Raw genomic sequence first — 21,690 nt, forward strand, 5'->3', positions numbered from 1 at the left:
GGATTTTTCCGCAGAATGTGCACTGCGGTTTTTGTTTTCCATAGGTTAACATTGTACTGTACACCGCATGGAAAACTGCAGCGGATCCGCAGCGTCAAAACCGCTGCGGATCCGCAGCAAAAACCGCAACGTGTGAACATAGCCTCTTGCAGCCATACAGTACCCGTATAATGAAACTGCACAGTGATACAGCCATATAGTGCCTATATAATGCAACCATACAGTAATGCAGCCATACAGTATCTGTATAATGGAACCACATAGTGCCCATATAATAAAACCGTGCAGAAATGCAACTTAACATTGCATACATAATACATACAGTGCCCACATAATGTAACCATACAGCAATGCAATAATATAGTGCATGTATAATGCAACCATATAGTGCCCATACAATACCACCACACAGTGCCCATGTATGGCGGATACAGGCCATCAGGACCAGTGATAGCCACGCCAGTAGTGGCGACTGATGCAGCTTAGTTGACCTGCTGCCATATTAGCGGTCACTCAGTATTCCCATCACCAGATTTATGTAAATCCTCTGCCTGATTGTATAATTCGCAGCAGTGAGCAGTGCAGGTGGAGGAGTGAAGCAAGTGGAGGAGCGCTGCGCAGGTGGAGGAGCGCGGCGCAGGAGCATGGCGCAGGTGGAGGAGCACGGCGCAGGAACGTGGGGCAGGTTGAGGAGTGCGGCGCAGGAGCATGGCACAGGTGGAGGAGCGCGGCGCAGGTGGAGGAGCGCGGCACAGGTACGGAGTGCGGCACAGGTGGAGGAGTGTGGCACAGGGGGAGTAGCGTGGCGCAGGAGCGTGGCGCAGGTGGAGGAGCGCGTCGCAGGAGCATGGCGCAGGAGCATGGCGCAGTTGGAGGAGCGTGGCGCAGGTGGAGGAACGCGGCGCAGGTGGAGGAAAGCGGCGCGGGGGAGTAGTGCGGCGCAGGAGCGTGGAACAGGTGGAGCAGCGCGGCGCAGGTGGAGAAGCACGGCGCAGGTGGAGAAGCACGGCGCAGGTGGAGAAGAATGGCGCAGGTGGAGAAGCACGGCGCAGGAGTGTGGTGCAGGTGGAGTAGCGCAGCGCAGGGGTGTGGCACAGGTGGAGGAGCATAGCGCAGGTGGAGGAGCGTGGCGCAGGTGGAGGAGCGCAGCGCAGGGGCAAGGCACGGGTGGAGGAGCGTAGCGCAGGTGGAGGAGCGTAGCGCAGGAGCGTGGTGCAGGTGGAGGAGCGCAGCGCAGGGGCAAGGCACGGGTGGAGGAGCGTAGCGCAGGTGGAGGAGCGTAGCGCAGGAACGTGGTGCAGGTGGAGGAGCGCAGCGCAGGGGCGAGGCACAGGTGGAGGAGCGTGGTGCAGGTGGAGGAGCGTGGAGCAGGTGGAGGAGTGCGGTGCAGGTGGAGGAGTGCGGAGCAGGTGGAGGAGTGCGGCGCAGGTGGAGGAGCATGGTGCAGGTGGAGGAGCGCGGCGCAGGGTGTGGTGCAGGTGGAGACGCGTGGCGCAGGTGGAGGAGTGCGGTGAGGTCTCACCTGTCTTCTCTTTTATCTCACACAATACACTGAAGAGGGCCGGCTTCATCCGGTGGCAGTTTAAGGCATGTTTCCTGTAAGAATGGAAAGAGAGAAAGGATTAATGGAGTAAAAGACATATTACTATTCTTTATGCTACATAACACAGCTGCTGCAGAACCTCTTCTTAAAAAGGTAAAGTGAGAATCTCCTGGACACCAATAAATGATAATAAATACCTTCCCCCTTTAAAAATTAGGTTCTGAAGCAGCTGAGGTGCATTATGAGGTTCTGCAGCAGCCGTTGTGTATTATGAGGTTCTGCAGCAGCTGAGGTGTATTATGAGGTTCTGCAGCAGCTGAGGTGAACATTAACTGTATATTACAGGTTACAGCTGCTGAAGAACCTCTTTTTATATAGTTGCAGAAGGTATTTTCTACAAGACACTACAGAGATACGTGACACTTACGTAGTGCCGCTGATCTCTGTATATGTCTGTATAAACTGTATATTTGGACATGAACACTCATCCATGACCCCATAAGACCCCCATACAGTGCACGGGACCCCTATCCTACAGATATACCGCATTACACGCCATGCTTCGTCACCCTCCATGACTTCTACAACTATTCCTCCAGCTGCAGAGATAATTATCTCCGTATCTAGATCACCATGATGTTGACTGCTGATGGTTGTCAGGACGGCCCGGAGGATTGAAAAGCGCTGCCATAAGCACAGTACAATGGAAGGAGGTGTATATAGGGCAGCGCATGATTAGGTCAGTGCCCTTGGAAGGAGCCGGGGGATGGAGCTTCATTACAGGCTGCAGTGAAGCCATTGTCTTCAGAAAGGGTTAAAAGAACACAGAGCAAAACTGATACATTGTATCAAGCCGAGTGGAGGTTCCGAGGGGGCGGATCCTAATGTTCTTGTGATGCTCCACCCCCTTGTCCCAGCAGTAGACATGACACGATGCATATATTTACCCGGTGTGCTCCTTTAACATGTCATCTTAAATACATGTTACAAAAAATAGTCCCTCAATGGACAGTAATACAGCAAATAACAAGGATCCATCATTTGCCATAAATATGTAAGTGCTATCACCCAATGTAAACGCCGCTGTTCTCCTGAATCCGGCGATGTTTTTCTTTTGTTCCTGCGCCTCTCCGCTCCTGAGATATGGCCTCTTCCTTGTAGTCCTGTTATACCACTATTCGTGGGTGTAATCCTCAACTATTCGTGGGTGTGTTCTAGAGGATCACGCCCTCTTGGCTAACAAGAGTAGATTTTATAAACGGAAGAAGAGGCCATATTTCAGGAGCAGGGAGGCGCAGGAAAAAAAGGAAAACATCGCCGGATTCAGGAGATTGGCGGCATTTACATCAGATAAACAAAAAACATATTTATGGCGAGTGACGGGTCTGATTTAACGAGTCCTGAATCTACTGGGGTTGTGTCTTTAATATAATGTCTATATAGGATATATAGGCCTGTGTATAGTAATGTACTTCACGGGCTTGTGCCCATTGGTGTTGGACACGTCCCCTTTAATGCACACATTGGCATCGGTTTCCCATAGGCTTCCATCTTATAACAGGCTGACAATCCCCCCCGTCTCCAGGATAACCTCATCCTGCCGGAGCCGTGGTCCTCGTCGCTCCCCCCACACTGAGTGAATGGTGCCGGCATCATCCCGCTCACTCATCAGTTTTCTCCGTGCAGAAAGCTCATCCCATTTCGTCCCGATCAATAATCCCCATTTTCATTCTACTCTTGATCTATTACATCAATCCTGTATGGACCGCGCAAATTAATGCCACGACGTCTCCCGCCCGCGGCACAGGAGGACATTTTGTGTGAATCCAATAAGAAGCGATGTCCGACTTGTCGGCCGTCACATTGCCAAAAATGCAACATGGCCGACCCAATCCTTACCAGACATGACCAGTGGCGGACATCGGGACCATCTATTCCTCATGGCCAAACTTGGTCAAAGGGCCAACTTCTGTCTATTGTGCTTGGACAGCCTGAGGCCTCCATGACGGGGACGTACATTTTGGCCCCTAATATGGTGCAGAAAACACCCCAGACTTCATCTTATTGCACCTGTACATATTAGATGGACACCGAGACCGGCCGAAGAACTAATGTATATAGGAGAGTCTAGACCCTTCTCTGACAGCAGATGAATGAAGGATCGGGCATGCTGAATTTCAACCTGTCCAATCTTTTCTTCTTAAAAGAGATAAGCCAGCACCAGAGATAGCAGGCAGCAGCTTATCAGCACACTAAAAACACATGCGCACTCAGCCAAGTGAAGGATGCATGTGTACAAGGGGTCAAGAGGAATAACTGGCAGCTGTGCTGAGCATGCATGTGTAAGGGATAGGGAGGCAGAAGGAATAGAAGTTGGCTGAACTGAGCGTGCATGTGTAGGAGGTAGGGAGCCAGGAGGAAAAGCGGTTGTGTGAATTGAGCGTGCATGTGTAGGAGGTAGGGAGGCAGAAGGAATAGAAGTTGGCTGAACTGAGCGTGCATGTGTAGGAGGTAGGGAGGCAGAAGGAATAGCGGTTGGCTGACCTGAGCGTGCATGTGTAGGAGGTAGGGAGCCAGGAGGAAAAGCGGTTGTGTGAATTGAGCGTGCATGTGTAGGAGGTAGGGAGGCAGAAGGAATAGCAGTTGGCTGAACTGAGCGTGCATGTGTAGGAGGTAGGGAGGCAGAAGGAATAGCGGTTGGCTGACCTGAGCGTGCATGTGTAGGGGGTAGGAAGTCAGAAGGAATAGCGGTTGGCTGACCTGAGCGTGCATGTGTAGGAGGTAGGGAGGCAGAAGGAATAGCGGTTGGCTGACCTGAGCGTGCATGTGTAGGGGATAGGAAGGAATAGTTGTCGGTCAAGTTAAGTGTTCATGTGTTTGAGGTTGAGGGATGGGAGTAGTTAGTAGCTGTAGGACAAGTCGAGTGTGCATGATATGGGGAGGGTGGAAGAGGAATAGATATTGGCCAAGACCAGTGTGTGCATATCAGATGGTTGTATTGGTTGATATGAGCGTGCATGTGAATGAGCGGCGGTCAGGATGATCCGCTGTCGGCTGAGCTGGGTGTACATGTGTAGGAACGAGTAATTGTGTGTGAAGCCGAGTGTGCACGAGTATACTGAGGTCAGATAAAATTACTGTGTGGCCATCTAAAGTCTACGTCAGACGTGTTACTTTAAAGGGGCTGAGCTGCAATACCAGACACTGCCTGTGATCAACGGTGGCACTGTTCTTTCAAGAGAAAAAAAAAAAGACTTGTTTTTCTAATCTCACACAATCTCTTTAGAATGGGCAATGTTTGCAGTCCAATAGTCCAGGATCAAGAGACTCCCCAGCTATGGAGGTACGTAGATGATTAAAGGGACTCTGTCACCTGAATTTGGAGGGAACAATTTTCAGCCATAGGGGCGGGGTTTTCTGGTGTTTGATTCACCCTTTCCTTACCCGCTGGCTGCATGCTGGCTGCAATATTGGATTATTATTATTATTATTATTATTTATTGTTATAGCGCCATTTATTCCATGGCGCTTTACAAGTGAGGAGGGGTATACATAATAAAAACAAGTACAATAATCTTGAACAATACAAGTCATAACTGGTACAGTAGGAGAGAGGACCCTGCCCGCGAAGGCTCACAATCTACAAGGGATGGGTGAGGATACAGTAGGTGAGGGCAGAGCTGGTCATGCAGCGGTTTGGTTGATCGGTGGTTACTGCAGGTTGTAGGCTTGTCGGAAGAGGTGGGTCTTCAGATTCTTTTTGAAGGTTTCGATGGTAGGCGAGAGTCTGATGTGTTGTGGTAGAGGGTTCCAGAGTAGGGGTGATACGCGAGAGAAATCTTGTATACGATTGTGGGAAGAGGAGATAAGAGGGGAGTAGAGAAGGAGATCTTGTGAGGATCGGAGGTTGCGTGCAGGTAAGTACCGGGAGATGAGGTCACAGATGTAAGGAGGAGACAGGTTGTGGATGGCTTTGTACGTCATGGTTAGGGTTTTGTACTGGAGTCTCTGGGCAATGGGGAGCCAGTGAAGGGATTGACAGAGGGGAGAGGCCGGAGAATAGCGGGGGGGGGGGGGGGACAGGTGGATTAGTCGGGCAGCAGAGTTTAGAATAGATTGGAGGGGTGCGAGAGTGTTTGAGGGGAGGCCACAGAGCAGGAGGTTGCAGTAGTCAAGGCGAGAGATGATGAGGGCATGGACTAGGGTTTTTGCAGATTCTTGGTTGAGGAATGAACGGATTCGTGAAATATTTTTGAGTTGAAGTCGGCAGGAAGTGGAAAGGGCTTGGATATGTGGTACATGCCTGCACAAGGCAATCTTGCCTTTCGCAGGCGTGTACTCCGGAGGACAGAGAATGAACTTCAATACAATATTGCGGCCAGCATGCAGCCAGCGGGTAAGGAAAGGGTGAATCAAACACCCCAAAACCCCGCCCCTATGACTGAAAATTGTTCCCTCCAAATTCAGGTGACAGAGTCCCTTTAAAAGGAGGCCAAGTGATTAATCTGGGATCCCCCATCCACAGTCCCTACGTCTGCCATAGGTGCTCAATCCGTACTGAGGAGGTGATGGCCTTGGGTGGCATCCAAGGGTCCTATAGTCAGATCTGTCGGACCCCTCAACTTTTGCCCTCGCAGGAAACCATTTCCACTTCCAGTTCGTCTTTGGACTTTGGGATCATAAAGTGTCACGGAACCCTGGAGTCAGTGCCCTCAGTGCTGCTGCCCCCCATAATCCTGGACTCAGTGCCTTCAGTGCTGCCGCCCCTCATAATCCTGTACTCAGTGCCATCAGTGCTGCCGACCCCCATAATCCTGGACTCAGTGCTGCTGCCCCCCATAATCCTGTACTCAGTGCCCTCAGTGCTGCTGCCCCCCATAATCCTGTATTCAGTGCCTTCAGTGCTGCCGCCCCCCATAATCCTGGACTCAGTGCTGCCGCCCCCCATAATCCTGTACTCAGTGCCCTCAGTGCTGCCACCCCCCATAATCCTGTACTCAGCGCTCTCAGTGCTGCCACCCCCATAATCCTGTACTCAGTGCCCTCAGTGCTGCCACCCCCCATAATGCTGGACTCAGCGCCCTCAGTGCTGCCACCCCCCACAATCCTGGACTCCGTGCCCTCAGTGCTGCTGCCTCCCATAATCCTGGACTCCGTGCCCTCAGTGCTGCCGCCCCCATAATCCTGGACTCCGTGCCCTCAGTGCTGCCGCCCCCCATAATCCTGGACTCCGTGCCCTCAGTGCTGCCGCCCCCCATAATCCTGGACTCAGTGCTGCCACCCCCCATAATTCTGTACTCAGGGCCCTCAGTGCTGCCACCCCCATAATCCTGTACTCAGTGCCCTCAGTGCTGCCACCCCCCATAATCCTGGACTCAGCGCCCTCAGTGCTGCCGCCCCCCATAATCCTGGACTCAGTGCTGCCACCCCCCATAATTCTGTACTCAGGGCCCTCAGTGCTGCCACCCCCATAATCCTGGACTCCGTGCCCTCAGTGCTGCCCCCCATACAGAACCTCCTATTAATGCCCTGCGGCGTTCTCCATGGCGGTGTTACATGGCCGGGATTTCTCACCCCGCGGCTCTATAAATAGGCCCTCACGAGCGTCACACCGCACTTATAAAGAGAACTTTATGAACTCAATAAACTTCCTGCGATTTCTCTTATCACAACAGATCCTGGAATCGTTCCCGGGCATTTAAAGGAGAATCTCCCTTCTGGGAAGTTTTCCTTTATGCTATAAATTCCCTCTGATTTATAGCAGATGGCGCCCTGTTATTCCAGGCAGAGAATTGCATTTGTGGAAAATTTGCATAAATTAGCATAAGATCACAGGGTCAGAGAGCTTCCAAGTAGACACTAATGAGAAAGTGCCCCCAGAGGCCAAAGAGTGAACATCACCAGGAGGCAAATAATGAACCACTTGATGCTTTCTTTTTACACTACGAGGAAACCTAGAGAACCCGCCATTAATCTCACCGGTAAACCTAGAGAACCCATTAATCTCACCGGTAAACCTAGAGAACCCGCCATTAATCTCACCGGTAAACCTAGAGAACCCATTAATCTCACCGGTAAACCTAGAGAACCCATTAATCTCACCAGGAAACCTAGAGAACCCACCATTAATCTCACTGGTAAACCTAGAGAACCCGCTATTAATCTCACCGGTAAACCTAGAGAACCCGCTATTAATCTCACCGGTAAGCCTAGAGAACCCGCCATTAATCTCACCGGTAAACCTAGAGAACCCATTAATCTCACCGGTAAACCTAGAGAACCCGCCATTAATCTCACCGGTAAACCTAGAGAACCCATTAATCTCACCGGTAAACCTAGAGAACCCGCCATTAATCTCACCGGTTGTCCTAACGCTACGGACTAATCACAGGTGGTTGGATACACAAATCCCGAGTCAATTACTTATTAGTAGGAAAGTACAAGGAGATTTTTTTGGCTTTTTATTACCATATTTTCCTCCTCCTATAGGGCCAAACGAGCTGCTTATATGGCCCATGCATCCTACATGACGTCTTATAGCAGTTTTTCCCTGTGCACCAGGTGTGCACAGGCCCATGACGGGTACAAGTGCGGCCCTCCGTGCACACGATTAGGGTTTATTGGATCACATAAGGGATGTCCTTGTATAAACTTCTAATAGGGGATTCATTATTACCAGCTCCATGATGTTGGCAGAGGACGGTGCACTATCCCCCACGGTCCCGAAAAGTTCCGCTGCCATCCTTATCCTCCGATCAGTCACCCATGAACAATGGGTCACCCCCAAAACGGTTTCCAAAGTTGTAATCCCCAGGAGGCAGGGGAGTGCTTCAAACCCCCATTTCCCCCACAACTATACTAAAAACTCCTCCTAAACATCCTACACCGGCATTATAAATCCCCCACGTCCCAGGAGAACCCATAAACTCCTAGAGACAGCAATAAATGATATTAAAATATACGATACATCCCGTTATAAATAGAAACCGCCGGTGGTTCCAGAAACGCATCAGAGGGGGATCACCGCAAATTCTGAGGTTTATAGGGTAGAAGAATTTCGCCGATCCACCAGGTCTCTTATAACAACACGGTTTACTGGGATTAGCAACGTTGTCATCAAGACGCCTTTTATAGGGTGAATTAAATGTCAATAATTATGCAACCAAATACCCGGAGCATCACTCGGCCCGAGCCCAGCGCTATTTAAAGGTTAGGAGACCGGCATAGGGTTTTATTATTTCAGGGGTTTAAAGGGATACACAAAGGACTATTGTCCTGGGAAAGGGGTACAGCACTAATCTACAGCATAAACTCACTTGTTTTTTATTTAGTAGCTTTAATATTTATAGAAACTCACGCATACACCAGGATTTATACTAATTTGGCACAATACACAATTGGCATTCTAAGCAGAAGGCCCATGAGACAAAACTAAAATTTGGGTAACAAAGCAAAAAGTAAAAATAAATAAATAATAATTTTAAAAATAGAAATATATATATATATATATATATATATATATATATATATATATATAAATATGTATAATACAAAAATATAATAAATATATATGTATAACAAATAAATATAGACATTTATTTTTTTAATATATGTACAATAAAAAAGTAATAAATCAATATATATAATAAAAATATAAAATAAAATTTAAAATATATTTAATAAATAATTCATAATAACTAAATACGGTATATGAGAAAAATATATAATAAATAAAATATAGACGTTTATTTTTTTTAAAGACATGTATAATAAAAAAGTAATAAATAAAAAAAATATATATATATAATTAAAAATATAAATGTAAAAATATATTTAATAAATAATACATAATAAATAAATATATAATAAAAATATATAATAAATAATAAAAATATATAATATAAATATATAAGAAAAATATATGTAAAAAATATATAATAAATATATATTTATAGTGCATAAAATAGTAATAATAATAATAATAATAATAAATCTAGTAATTTTTCTTTTTTATATAAATGTAAAAACACATTTGTATTATTTAGCCGTTAATACACAGTTTACACTAATAATGTAAGAATTATATAGAAATGATTATTAATATATGGTCCCAAGAATCCAGAACAATAATGAAAACAACCTGCAGGCAGCAGGCCACGTGCGTTATAGTCACACGAAATAGATAGAGGTCTGTAGGATTTATCTATGTTGCTTTTTTTATTATTATTATTTTTGTAACCTAAGAGTAAGAAAAATTGGGCCCTTCCCCAGTTTGTAGCCAATAGATAGAAGAGGTAGATACAAAGTTACAGTAAACAAGGACCCAAAATAAACATAAAATACATTGATTTAGTGAGTGATGTAAGGGAAATAAAAGGGGCATTTCTGTGTCCCCCTCAGTGGAATCACTTCCCTCATTTTTTGGGGGCAGACAGTGACCTGATAAAGTGCCCGCTGCTCCACTTCATACAGAACTAATTGTGTTATTAGGATTTCCTTCGGGACTTGTATGGATTAATATAAAATGCTAACTGCTACAGTTATATGGAGGGGATGTGACTGTGGCTCCTTCTTCTAAACTTACAGCAAGTTTAGGGGGGAGTCAGTGCTGCCCCCACTATGCAGGCTGCTGGGCTAATGGGCAATCGGTCCTCTAGAAGGGCAACAAGGCCCCAAACTCCCCTGACAGTGGGGCTGGGGGGACTGCAGGGTTAATAATGCAGGATCCTATGTACACACAGCCTCCCCCCCATCATTATTGCCCCCCACCATCATTATTGCCCCCCACCATCATTATTGCCCCCCTTGCACTCACTTGGCTTGGGCCTCATCCAGGCTCTGGTCAGTGATAGTCATGATCTGTTGCAATATGTCGCCGATGTCCTGCTTCCTGGGCTCCCCATTGTCTGCCGGGGTGTCGTGCATGGGGTGGGGGGTGAGGGTCTGGGGACCCCCGTGGAGGGGGTGCCCTGGGATGCCCCTGGGCTGGAGAAGCCTTCCTTGCTCGTCCATCTCCCCGGCTATTCTGTATCGATCTGTTTTCTTCTCCCTTCCAGCTTGTACAAGTCTCCCCCGTCCTCCCCCAACTCCTTCTCCTCCTCCCGGAGCCTCACTGTGGGGGGCTGAGCTGGGGGCTCCGCGGCCCCGGCTGCTATTAATACCCGGCCCCGGACCGTCCTGGGCTCCTCCAGCTCTCGGCGGCTCCTGCTGGGGGCGCACACCCGGTGGTCGCCCCGCTCTCCTCTCCTCTGGCTCCCGCTTTCTTCCCTCTTTATTAATGGGTCACCCGGGATCCGGCAGCGCTGGGAAGAGAGGAGTGTAAAATGGTGACTAGCTGGGGAGGAGGAGGAGGAGGAGGAATGTGGCCCCGGAGCCGCTCCCCTCACGGACAATGCTCAGCTCTCTGCTGCCTCCTCACTGTCACATTCCTCCTCCGCTGCCTCCACTCACTGCCACTGCTGCCGCCGCCTCGTGTGCTCCTCTGTGCGGCCACTCACTGCTACATTGTACCCAAGGGGCACCCTGCAACAATGTATCCGAGGGGCACCCTGCAACAATGTATCCGAGGGGCACCCCCCTCCTGCAACAATGTATCCGAGGGGCACCCCCCCTGCAACAATATATCCGAGGGGAACCCCCTGCAACAATGTATCCGAGGGGCACCCCCTGCAACAATGTATCCGAGGGGCACCCCCTGCAACAATGTATCCGAGGGGCACCCTCCTGCAACAATGTATCCGAGGGGCACCCCCTGCAACAATGTACCCAAGGGGCACCCTGCAACAATGTATCCGAGAGGCACCCCCCTCCTGCAACAATGTATCCGAGGGGCACCCCCCCCCCTGCAACAATATATCCGAGGGGCACCCCCCTGCAACAATGTACCCAAGGGGCATCCTGCAACAATGTATCCGAGGGGCACACCCCCTCCTGCAACAATGTATCCGAGGGGCACCCCCCTGCAAGAATGTATCCAAGGGGCAACCCCCTGCTACAATGTACCCAAGGGGCACCCTGCAACAATGTATCCGAGGGGCACCCCCCTGCAACAATGTATCCGAGGGGGCACCTCCCCTGCAACAATGTATCCGAGGGTCACCCTCCCTGCAACAATGTATCCGAGGGGCACCCCCCTGCAACAATGTATCCGAGGGGCACCCCCCTGCAACAATGTATCCGAGGGGCACCACCCCCCGCAACAATATATCCGAGGGGCACCCCCCTGCAACAATGTACCCAAGGGGCATCCTGCAACAATGTATTCGAGGGGCACACCCCCCTTCTGCAACAATGTATCCGAGGGGCACCCCCCTGCAAGAATGTATCCAAGGGGCACCCTGCAACAATGTATCCGAGGGGCACCCCCTGCAACAATGTATCCGAGGGCCACCCCCTGCAACAATGTATCCAAGGGGCACCCTGCAACAATGTATCCAAGGGGCACCCCCTGCAACAATGTATCCAAGGGGCACCCTGCAACAATGTACCCAAGGGGCACCCTGCAACAATGTATCCGTGGGGCACCCTGCAAGAATATATCCAAGGGTCACCCCTGCAAGAATGTATCGAAGGGGCAACCCCCTGCTACAATGTACCCAAGGGGCACCCTGCAACAATGTATCCAAGGGGCACCCTGCAACAATGTAATCAAGGGGCACCCTGCAACAATGTATCCGTGGGGCACCCTGCAAGAATATATCCAAGGGTCACCCCTGCAAGAATGTATCCAAGGGGCAATCCCCTGCTACAATGTACCCCAGGGTCACCCTGCAACAATGTATCTAATTGTCAAACAGCCCCATCTGCAACAATGTATCCAAGGATCACGCCTCCCCTGCAATAATGTATCCAAGGGTCACCCCCCTCTGCCACAATGTATCACCCCCTGTGTGCATGTGTGACCATATTATATGCTTGCTGCTACAATGTATCCATGGGTCACCCCCTCTGTGTATTTATGAACATATTTTAAATCTGCTGCCAAAATGTATCACCCTCTGGTAACCATGTGTCACCCTCCCCTGCACATGTATGAGTGTATTGTATCTCTGCTGCTACAATGTATCAGTAAATCACCCTCTTGTACCAGTATATCACCCTCCCGTGCACATGTACAAAATATTAGATCTCTGCTGCTACAATCTGTCACACGCTTCTGCACATCTATGACCTTATTATATCGCTACAGCAACAATGTGTGCACCTATCACCCTCCTCTGCACATGTATGAACATATTACACCTCCGCTGCTGCAATGTATCAATATATCACCCTCTTCCATAGATGTTTCACCTTATATTGAGAAATATTTAGAATTGAGAGTCCTCAGTGGTTGATATCTTTTAATGGTTAACTGAAAAGATGGTAACAAATTGCAGCTTTCCAGATTACACAGGTCTCTTCATCAGGCATAGGCCGGAGACACACTGGTGCGAGATACGGCCGAGTCTCGCTGGTTAAAAGCAAGCTGTGGCACCGGCACTCCGGAGCGGAGCGTGTGGCTCCATGTATTGCTATGCAGCTGCACGCTCCGCTCCGGAGTGCAGGTGCCACAGCTTGCTTTTAACCAGCGAGACTCGGCCGTATCTCGCACCAGTGTGTCTCCGGCCATAGACTAACAAAATCTGAAGAGTCACAAATTTACACACAAGACACGGGAATAGTGCAATAGATAAGACGAGTGACATGAAGCAGAAACTATCAGTACGGGAGGGGAGAAACAGTCATGGCAGTAAATGTTGGAACAGTTCATAGATAAGGTGTCACAGGGTTACCGCGACAGTGTGGAGTCAGAAGACCGCAGCGTCTGATTGCTCCTACTCCGGTGCTGAGAAGAAGCACTTCTTCATTTTAAATGTGTTTATTCCTCCTGGCAGAACAGGGGTTAATCGGCCATGTTGTAATTCCCTATGCTCACAGCTGAGCTCGGTTAGCCACTCCTTTCCCCCTTATAATCTGGGCTCTGTTACAAATCCTTGTCAGAGCTAGCATTTGCTGCATGGCTAATGGTGGGAGAGGAGTTCAAATGAGAGTTGGAGGAGTTATCTGTGACTGTTGCTTGCTTTGTATGAGTGGTAATTCCTTATACTTTTCTGTTTAGGTTTATTCCCCTACCTTCACACCCCGGTGCATTCCTCTTTTATATGTGAGTGAATATTTTGTATGCCTGGAGTTCTTCTGTTAACCCTTGTTTGTGCTGCCTTGTCAGGTTGGTGTACTATTGTGCACAGTAGCGCCCCGTCTATCCTAGGTGGTGGAAGAGAACAGACGGAGGGCTAACTCAGGAGATAAGCAATGGTGGAGGCCCCGGAATTTTCACCTTATCCCGGGAAGTATCGTGAGCTAGGGCGCCCCCCTAGTGTTAGGGACAGGGAAGGAGCCTCTGGACCCGGGTCACCTGACAACTGTGTCATGATGTAAGGAGTGTGAAAGTTTTATTGCCCTATTGTGATTGAGGTCTGGTCCATGATTGTGATGCCCCCACAATGTCTTTCTACATAAACTAAGGAATGTGCTCTTTAGACCATTTGGGGGCATCACAATCATGGACCAGACCCCAATCACGGGACAATTAAACTTTCACACTTGTTATCTATGAACTTTTCCAATATTTACTGCTATGACAGTTTCTCCCCTTCCCCTACTGATAGTTTCTGCTTCACGTCACTTGTCTTACCTACTGCATTATTCCTGTGTCCTCCTGTGTATAAATATGTGACTCTTCAGATTCAGTGTTATTCCATGGCTGATGAGACTTGGGTCGTCTAGAAAGCTGCAACTTGTTACCATCTTTGCAGTTCGCCATTAAAAGGTATCAACCACTGAGTGCGCCCAAATGTTAATACTTTCTATCTACTGGCTAACATGGTACATAGATATATATATATATATATATATATATATATATATATTTCTGAACTGATATTGATTCATTGTAGAAGCAGAGATAGAATAAGTTCATACATGCTCTTCTGCTCATGTATGAACTTATTACATATCTGCTGCTGCACTGTATCGATATATTACACACCGCTGCACTAATGTATTATATCTCTGCTGCTAAAATGTGTCAATGTATCCCTCTCCTCTGCACTTGTATAAAGCTATTGAATCCCTGTATCACTCTCTCCTGCACATGTCAGAACTTATTCTATCTCTGCTGATACAATAATTCATCTGAGAACAACAATCATCTCTCCTGTATTATTGCATCTGAGAAATAATTGCACCTCTACTGCTACATAGCACCAACTTTTCACTCTTCTGCAGACTTCCACGTTGCCGCACATCACCCTCCCCTGCAGCAACCACTTTTCTACTGCTACATTGCATCAACGTAGAAGTTGTTACAACTCCACTGTTACATTGTGCCAACCTCTCATCCACATCTAAGAATGTGAGACTGATACATTGTATCAACTCCAGCTCTATTGTATCTTAGACATAATTACAACTCTGCGGCTACTTTATATCAATCTGAAGAACCTCTGTCCTGCAGAAAGCGAGAACAGTGAGCGACACAATATCGATGATCACCCGAAAACAGAACTGAAAACATCGCTCCTACTTTATTGTGCTATCACATGAGAAATAATTGCAACTCTACTGCCACATTGTATCAACATATAATTCTCTCTTGCACCAAGCAGTGACCTATTCCATCTCTCCTGCTGCATAATAACAACCTTTTACCCTCCACAACATCAAGCAAGAACTGTAAACTCTCTACCGCTACATTGAATCAACATGCCATACTCATATCAGCAGTTATTACATCTCTGCCGCTACATTGTACCAACATACCATACTGATCAGTGGCGGACACTGGCAGCTTTGGGCCCCTGTGCAAGAAATGTGTCTGGGCCCCCCTCCCTGCCCAGCATCATACCTCCCAAGTTTTGAAGACGGGAAAGAGGGAAAAAGTGTGCGCCGCGGCAAATTTTAGGCCACGCCTCTGGCCACACCCATTCATAACTAGTCACACCCATATCCACGTCCCAACCACATCCATTTAGCACTGCTGATCACACTGTTTTATAAAGAATAATTATAAACAAAAAAATATGGCCACACAGTGCTCCATACTGTATAATGGCCCCACATGATGCTCCATACTGTATAATGGCCCCATATGATGCTCCATAATGTATAATGACCACACATGACGCTCCATACTGTATAATGGCCGCACATGATGCTCCATACTGTATAATGGCCACACATGATGCTCCATACTGTATAATGGCTGCACATGATGCTCCATACTGTATAATGGCCACACATGATGCTCCATACTGTATAATGACCGCACATGATGCTCCATACTGTATAATGGCCACACAGTGCTCCATACTGTATAATGGCCGCACATGATGCTCCATACTGTATAATGGCCACACATGATGCTCCATACTGTATAATGACCACACATGATGCTCCATACTGTATAATGGCCGCACATGATGCTCCATACTGTATAATGGCCACACATGATGCTCCATACTGTATAATGGCCGCACATGATGCTCCATACTGTATAATGGCCACACATGATGCTCCATACTGTATAATGACCACACATGATGCTCCATACTGTATAATGGCTGCACATGATGCTCCATACTGTATAATGGCCACACATGATGCTTCATACTGTATAATGGCCGCACATGATGCTCCATACTGTATAATGACCACACATAATGCTCCATACTGTATATTGGCTGCACATGATGCTCCATACTGTATAATGGCCGCACATGATGCTCCATACTGTATAATGACCACACATAATGCTCCATACTGTATATTGGCTGCACATGATGCTCCATACTGTATAATGACTGCAGATGATGCTCCATACTGTATATTGGCCGCACATGATGCTCCATAGTGTTTAAAAGTTTAAAATGGGGCCCCAAATGCTAGCATATTGCACATCATACAGAAGCATTTCGGTTGTATTTACCTGCGCTGATCTCAGGCCTCTAAACGAGTGTGATCGACAATACTGAAGTCATGGACGCTTGTTTCCCTGCCTCTTTCCACCATCTGAGAAAGAATGAAGGGGACAGAACGATCACTAATAGATCACTACAGATCACCATACAGCATCATGTTATCAGCAGCACATCTACAGTTTACACCGGCGATGTGCTGCTGAGAACAAGGATTTTTATTCCAGCATAAACAATCCAATCACCCAATGAATATGCAGCATTTTGCTTGTTTAGTATAATACACCCCATAGTCCTCCATATAATATAATGTGCCCCATAGTCCTCCATATAGTATTATACACTTCCCATAGTCCTCCATATAGTATACAGCACTGACCACAGTAGTATACAGCACTGACCACAGTAGTGTACAGCAGAGCCCACAGTAGTGTACAGCAGAGCCCACAGTAGTGTACAGCAGAGCCCACAGTAGTGTACAGCAGAGCCCACAGTAGTGTACAGCAGAGCCCACAGTAGTGTACAACAGAGCCCACAGTAGTATACAGCAGAGCCCACAGTAGTATACAGCAGAACCCACAGTAGTATACAGCAGAGCCCACAGTAGTATACAGCAGAGCCCACAGTAACAGCAGAGGGCTCAGTAGTATACAGCACTGCCCACAGTAGTATACAGCAGAGCCCACAGTAGTGTACAGCAGAGCCCACCGTAGTGTACAGCAGAGCCCACAGTAGTGTACAGCAGAGCCCACAGTAGTGTACAGCAGAGCCCACAGTAGTATACAGCAGAGCCCACAGTAGTATACAGCAGAGCCCACAGTAGTATACAGCAGAGCCCACAGTAACAGCACAGGGCTCAGTAGTATACAGCACTGCCCACAGTAGTATACAGCAGAGCCCACAGTAGTATACAGCAGAGCCCACAGTAGTATACAGCACAGCCCACAGTAGTATACAGCAGAGCCCACAGTAACAACACAGGGCTCAGTAGTATACAGCAGAGCCCACAGTAGTATACAGCAGAGCCCACAGTAGTATAAAGCACAGCCCACAGTAACAGCACAGGGCTCAGTAGTATACAGCACAGCCAGGGGCGTAACTACCGCGGTCGCAGCGGTCGCGATTGCGACCGGGCCCAGCAGGTCAGGGGCCCAGGGCCGGCAGGTCGGAGTCGTAGGAAGGCGGGGGGGGGGGGGGGGGGGGGGGGCGGGCCGCCCCAGGCGGCACAATGCGGGGGGCGGCACAATGCGGGGGGTGGGTCGCCGGCGGCGCAGAATTTACCTGTTCGCATGTCGGCTTCAGAAAAATGGCCACCGCGATCTCCATCTGCGCACGCGCGGCATCCCGCAGCCATTTTCCTGAAGCCCCGGGCAGCAGAGCACTCCACCTGCGCACGCGCGGCCTCAGGAAGATGGCCGCCCCCACCGATAACCAGAGAGAGCAGGATCGCGGTCAGGTAAGCAGAACTTGTTTTTTTTTTTTTTATTGAGAGCGGCGATCCGGGGGGCCCAGGGCAGAAAGCTGGACACAGGGGGACAGAAAGCTGGACACAGGGAGGCAGAAAGCTGGACACAGGGGGGCAGAAAGCTGGACACAGGGGGGCAGAAAGCTGGACACAGGGGGGCAGAAAGCTGGACACAGGGGGGAAGAAAGCTGGACACAGGGGGGAAGAAAGCTGGACACAGGGGGGCAGAAAGCTGGACACAGGGAGGCAGAAAGCTGGACACAGGGGGGCAGAAAGCTGGACACTGGGGCAGAAAGCTGGACACAGGGGCAGAACGCTGGACACAGGGAGGCAGAAAGCTGGACACAGGGAGGCAGAAAGCTGGACACAGGGGGGCAGAAAGCTGGACACAGGGGCAGAACGCTGGACACGGGCAGAACGCTGGACACGGGCAGAACGCTGGACACAGGGGCAGAACGCTGGACACAGGGGCAGAACGCTGGACACAGGGGCAGAACGCTGGACACAGGGGCAGAACACTGGACACAGGGGCAGAACACTGGACACGGGCAGAACGCTGGACACAGGGGCAGAACGCTGGACACTGGGGCAGAACGCTGAACGCGGGGGCAGAAAGCTGGACACTGGGGCAGAACGCTGGACACTGGGGCAGAACGCTGGACACTGGGGCAGAACGCTGGACACAGGGGCAGAAAGCTGGACACAGGGGCAGATTGCTGGACACGGGCAGAATGGAGAAACGGGGCATGATTGGAGACACAGGGGGCAGGATGACAGACATGGCGGCATGACTGGAGACACTGGAGGCAGGATTGGAGACAGATGGGGCAGGATCATGGGGCAGGATGGATACGATGGAGACAGATGGGGCAGGATGGGAAGATCATATGGGGCATGAAGGATACTCATTAGGGCAGGATGGGAGAACATATGGCTGGAGCCAGGAATGAGACACACGGGGGCTAGGATGGCGAATATTATTACCATAGGGGCTAATTAAGGGATATTATTACTGCAGTGATGTATTTATTTTATTTTTTGAGTACACTGTTTTAAATGGCGGGGCGGTCCTATTACTGTGTAGAATAGATTGACACTATGTTGCTTTCTTCATGCGGTGTAATGTAGAAGTTGGGAAAATTAATGTGTTCTGCAAGTGGAACTCGAGATAACTGTGTTATTTCCTGCAGAGATGAGTCCTGGCTGGATGAAGTGATGGCGGTCTGTGCGGGATGAAAGATGAAGGACTTCACCTAGAGACGTCACTGGTGAGTCAGTGTTACCTATACACTGACACTATACACTGTATACTATATACAGAGGTCCTGTGTATATTGTCACCAGTGATCACTGTATTACCTGTACACAGACACTGCATACTAAGTACAGATCTCCTGTGTATAATGGCACTTATGGTGATAGTATTGTGGGGTTTTTTTTTATTATTGATCAGTATTGTAGTATTCAGTCACTATGTGGTGGTAATATGTGGTCTGGTTATGATGTTGTGGTATTTGTTCCTTGTATTTGATATTATTCGATCACTGTGGTGGTGGGTGGTGGGTGGTGGGGGGTGGGGGGGGCCCATTTGGAAGTTCGCACCGGGGCCCATAACTTTGTAGTTACGCCACTGAGCACAGCCCACAGTAGTATACAGCAGAACCCACAATAGTATACAGCATGCATCCCCCCTTCCCTCCCCTCCTCTCCTCTCCTGAGAATGGCCCCACAGTCCAGTAAAAAAAAACAAAAAAACACAAGCTCCTCACCTCTCCACACGTGCCCGCGCTGCTCCCTGCTCCTATGTCAGTGGCTGGCTCCGCTGCTCTGCCTGGGACACAGTGAGTGCGCGCGCAGCGGGGATTGATGGGAGAGGGGGCGTCGTCAGGTGACGCTCTCTCCTCCATCATTGCATTGAACTGTACCGGCAGACGCCGGTATAGTTCAATGCGGCGGGGGAGTCGGCGCTGGCGGCAGGCGGGCCCCCATGCCTCACAGGGGCCCCATAGCGGCTGCGTGACTTGCCGCTAGCTGGGGGCCCCTGGGGGAGTGGGGGCCCCAGGCAGCTGCCTGGTCTGCCTGCCCCTAACGCCGGCCCTGCCTGCAAGGGCCCCCCTCCACCTCCGGGCCCCGGTGCGGCTGCACCGGTTGAACCGGCGGTAGGTCCGCCCCTGATACTGATATCAGCAGTTATTACATCTCTACCGCTACATTGTACCAACATACCATACTGATATCAGCAGTTATTACATCTCTACCGCTACATTGTACCAACATACCATACTGATATCAGCAGTTATTACATCTCTACCGCTACATTGTACCAACATACCATACTGATATCAGCAGTTATTACATCTCTACCGCTACATTGTACCAACATACCATACTGATATCAGCAGTTATTACATCTCTACCGCTACATTGTACCAACATACCATACTGATATCAGCAGTTATTACATCTCTACCGCTACATTGTACCAACATACCATACTGATATCAGCAGTTATTACATCTCTACCGCTACATTGTACCAACATACCATACTGATATCAGCAGTTATTACATCTCTACCGCTACATTGTACCAACATACCATACTGATATCAGCAGTTATTACATCTCTACCGCTACATTGTACCAACATACCATACTGATATCAGCAGTTATTACATCTCTACCGCTACATTGTACCAACATACCATACTGATATCAGCAGTTATTACATCTCTACCGCTACATTGTACCAACATACCATACTGATATCAGCAGTTATTACATCTCTACCGCTACATTGTACCAACATACCATACTGATATCAGCAGTTATTACATCTCTACCGCTACATTGTACCAACATACCATACTGATATCAGCAGTTATTACATCTCTACCGCTACATTGTATCGCGGTATCACCTTCTGCACTAAAAGAACATATTACATGCCTTGGAACGTTGTAACAACCTATCACCTTCTGCACCAAGCAGGAACATGTCAGTTTATTGTTAACGTTGTTACTTATGACTGTTGTGTTTGAAACTGTTAAACTGTAAAGCGCTGCGGAATATGTTGGCGCTATATAAATAAAGATTATTATTATTATTATTAGTTGCTATATTGTACCAGCATGTCACCACCTCTTGTATCATTTGCAAAATAATTGCAATTCTGCTGCTACTTTGTAAGTTAACCTCTCATGCACCAATTAGGAACCACCGCTACATTGCAAGAATATATCACCCTTTTTCGCAACTCTATGAACTTATCACAGCTCCACTGCTACATTTTTAGCAAGATATCACCTTCTGCGCTAAACAAGAACTTTCGACTACTGCTACATTGTATCAGCCTATCTCCCAATATATTATCACCTGCAACTCTGCTGTTACACTGTAACAACACTTCACCTTCTGCACCAAACAAGAACCTATTATGTGTCTACTGCTACATCGGATCAATGCCAAACTGAATCCGTGGCTCCTGCTACATTGTGTCTTTTCATGGTGCAGATTTGTCGCTTTCAGGCTGCCATTGCATCTTATTGATCAACAATCAACTATATACAAGATGATAGGTGGTCGGGGTACTGGGATATTGAAAAAATTCAATATCGTGTTAAGGCAAGTACATCTGTAAGAAAGGAGCGAACGGAGACAAAACATAGCTCAGAACATAATCTGAATACTTTCAGCAAATAACCCCCAAATCAGCCAAGAAAAAATA

General features: G+C 48.5%; 2 protein-coding genes across 4 annotated transcripts in view; one reads left to right on the forward strand and one right to left on the reverse strand.

Annotated features, from left to right (window-relative positions):
* Positions 1-10,935, reverse strand: part of PBX2 (PBX homeobox 2) — a 31,704-nt gene extending 20,769 nt beyond the window's left edge. Inside the window, exons 1-2 of one of the 3 annotated variants that reach the window (XM_077286121.1) lie at positions 10,359-10,935; positions 1,523-1,596 (exon numbers count right to left, since the gene is read on the reverse strand). In XM_077286121.1, coding sequence (XP_077142236.1) covers positions 1,523-1,596; positions 10,359-10,555 — 271 coding nt within the window. In that variant the 5' untranslated portion in view covers positions 10,556-10,935. The remainder of the gene's footprint in view (positions 1-1,522; positions 1,597-10,358) is intronic. The other 2 variants (XM_077286124.1, XM_077286123.1) reach the window with 2 other exon arrangements.
* GPSM3 (G protein signaling modulator 3) overlaps positions 1-21,690 on the forward strand; it is a 134,717-nt gene that overhangs the window by 46,973 nt on the left and 66,054 nt on the right. The gene's annotated exons all lie outside the window — the stretch shown is intronic.

Source organism: Ranitomeya variabilis, chromosome 2, assembly GCF_051348905.1.
Source record: "Ranitomeya variabilis isolate aRanVar5 chromosome 2, aRanVar5.hap1, whole genome shotgun sequence".
In the NCBI taxonomy this organism is placed as follows: Eukaryota; Metazoa; Chordata; class Amphibia; order Anura; family Dendrobatidae; genus Ranitomeya; species Ranitomeya variabilis.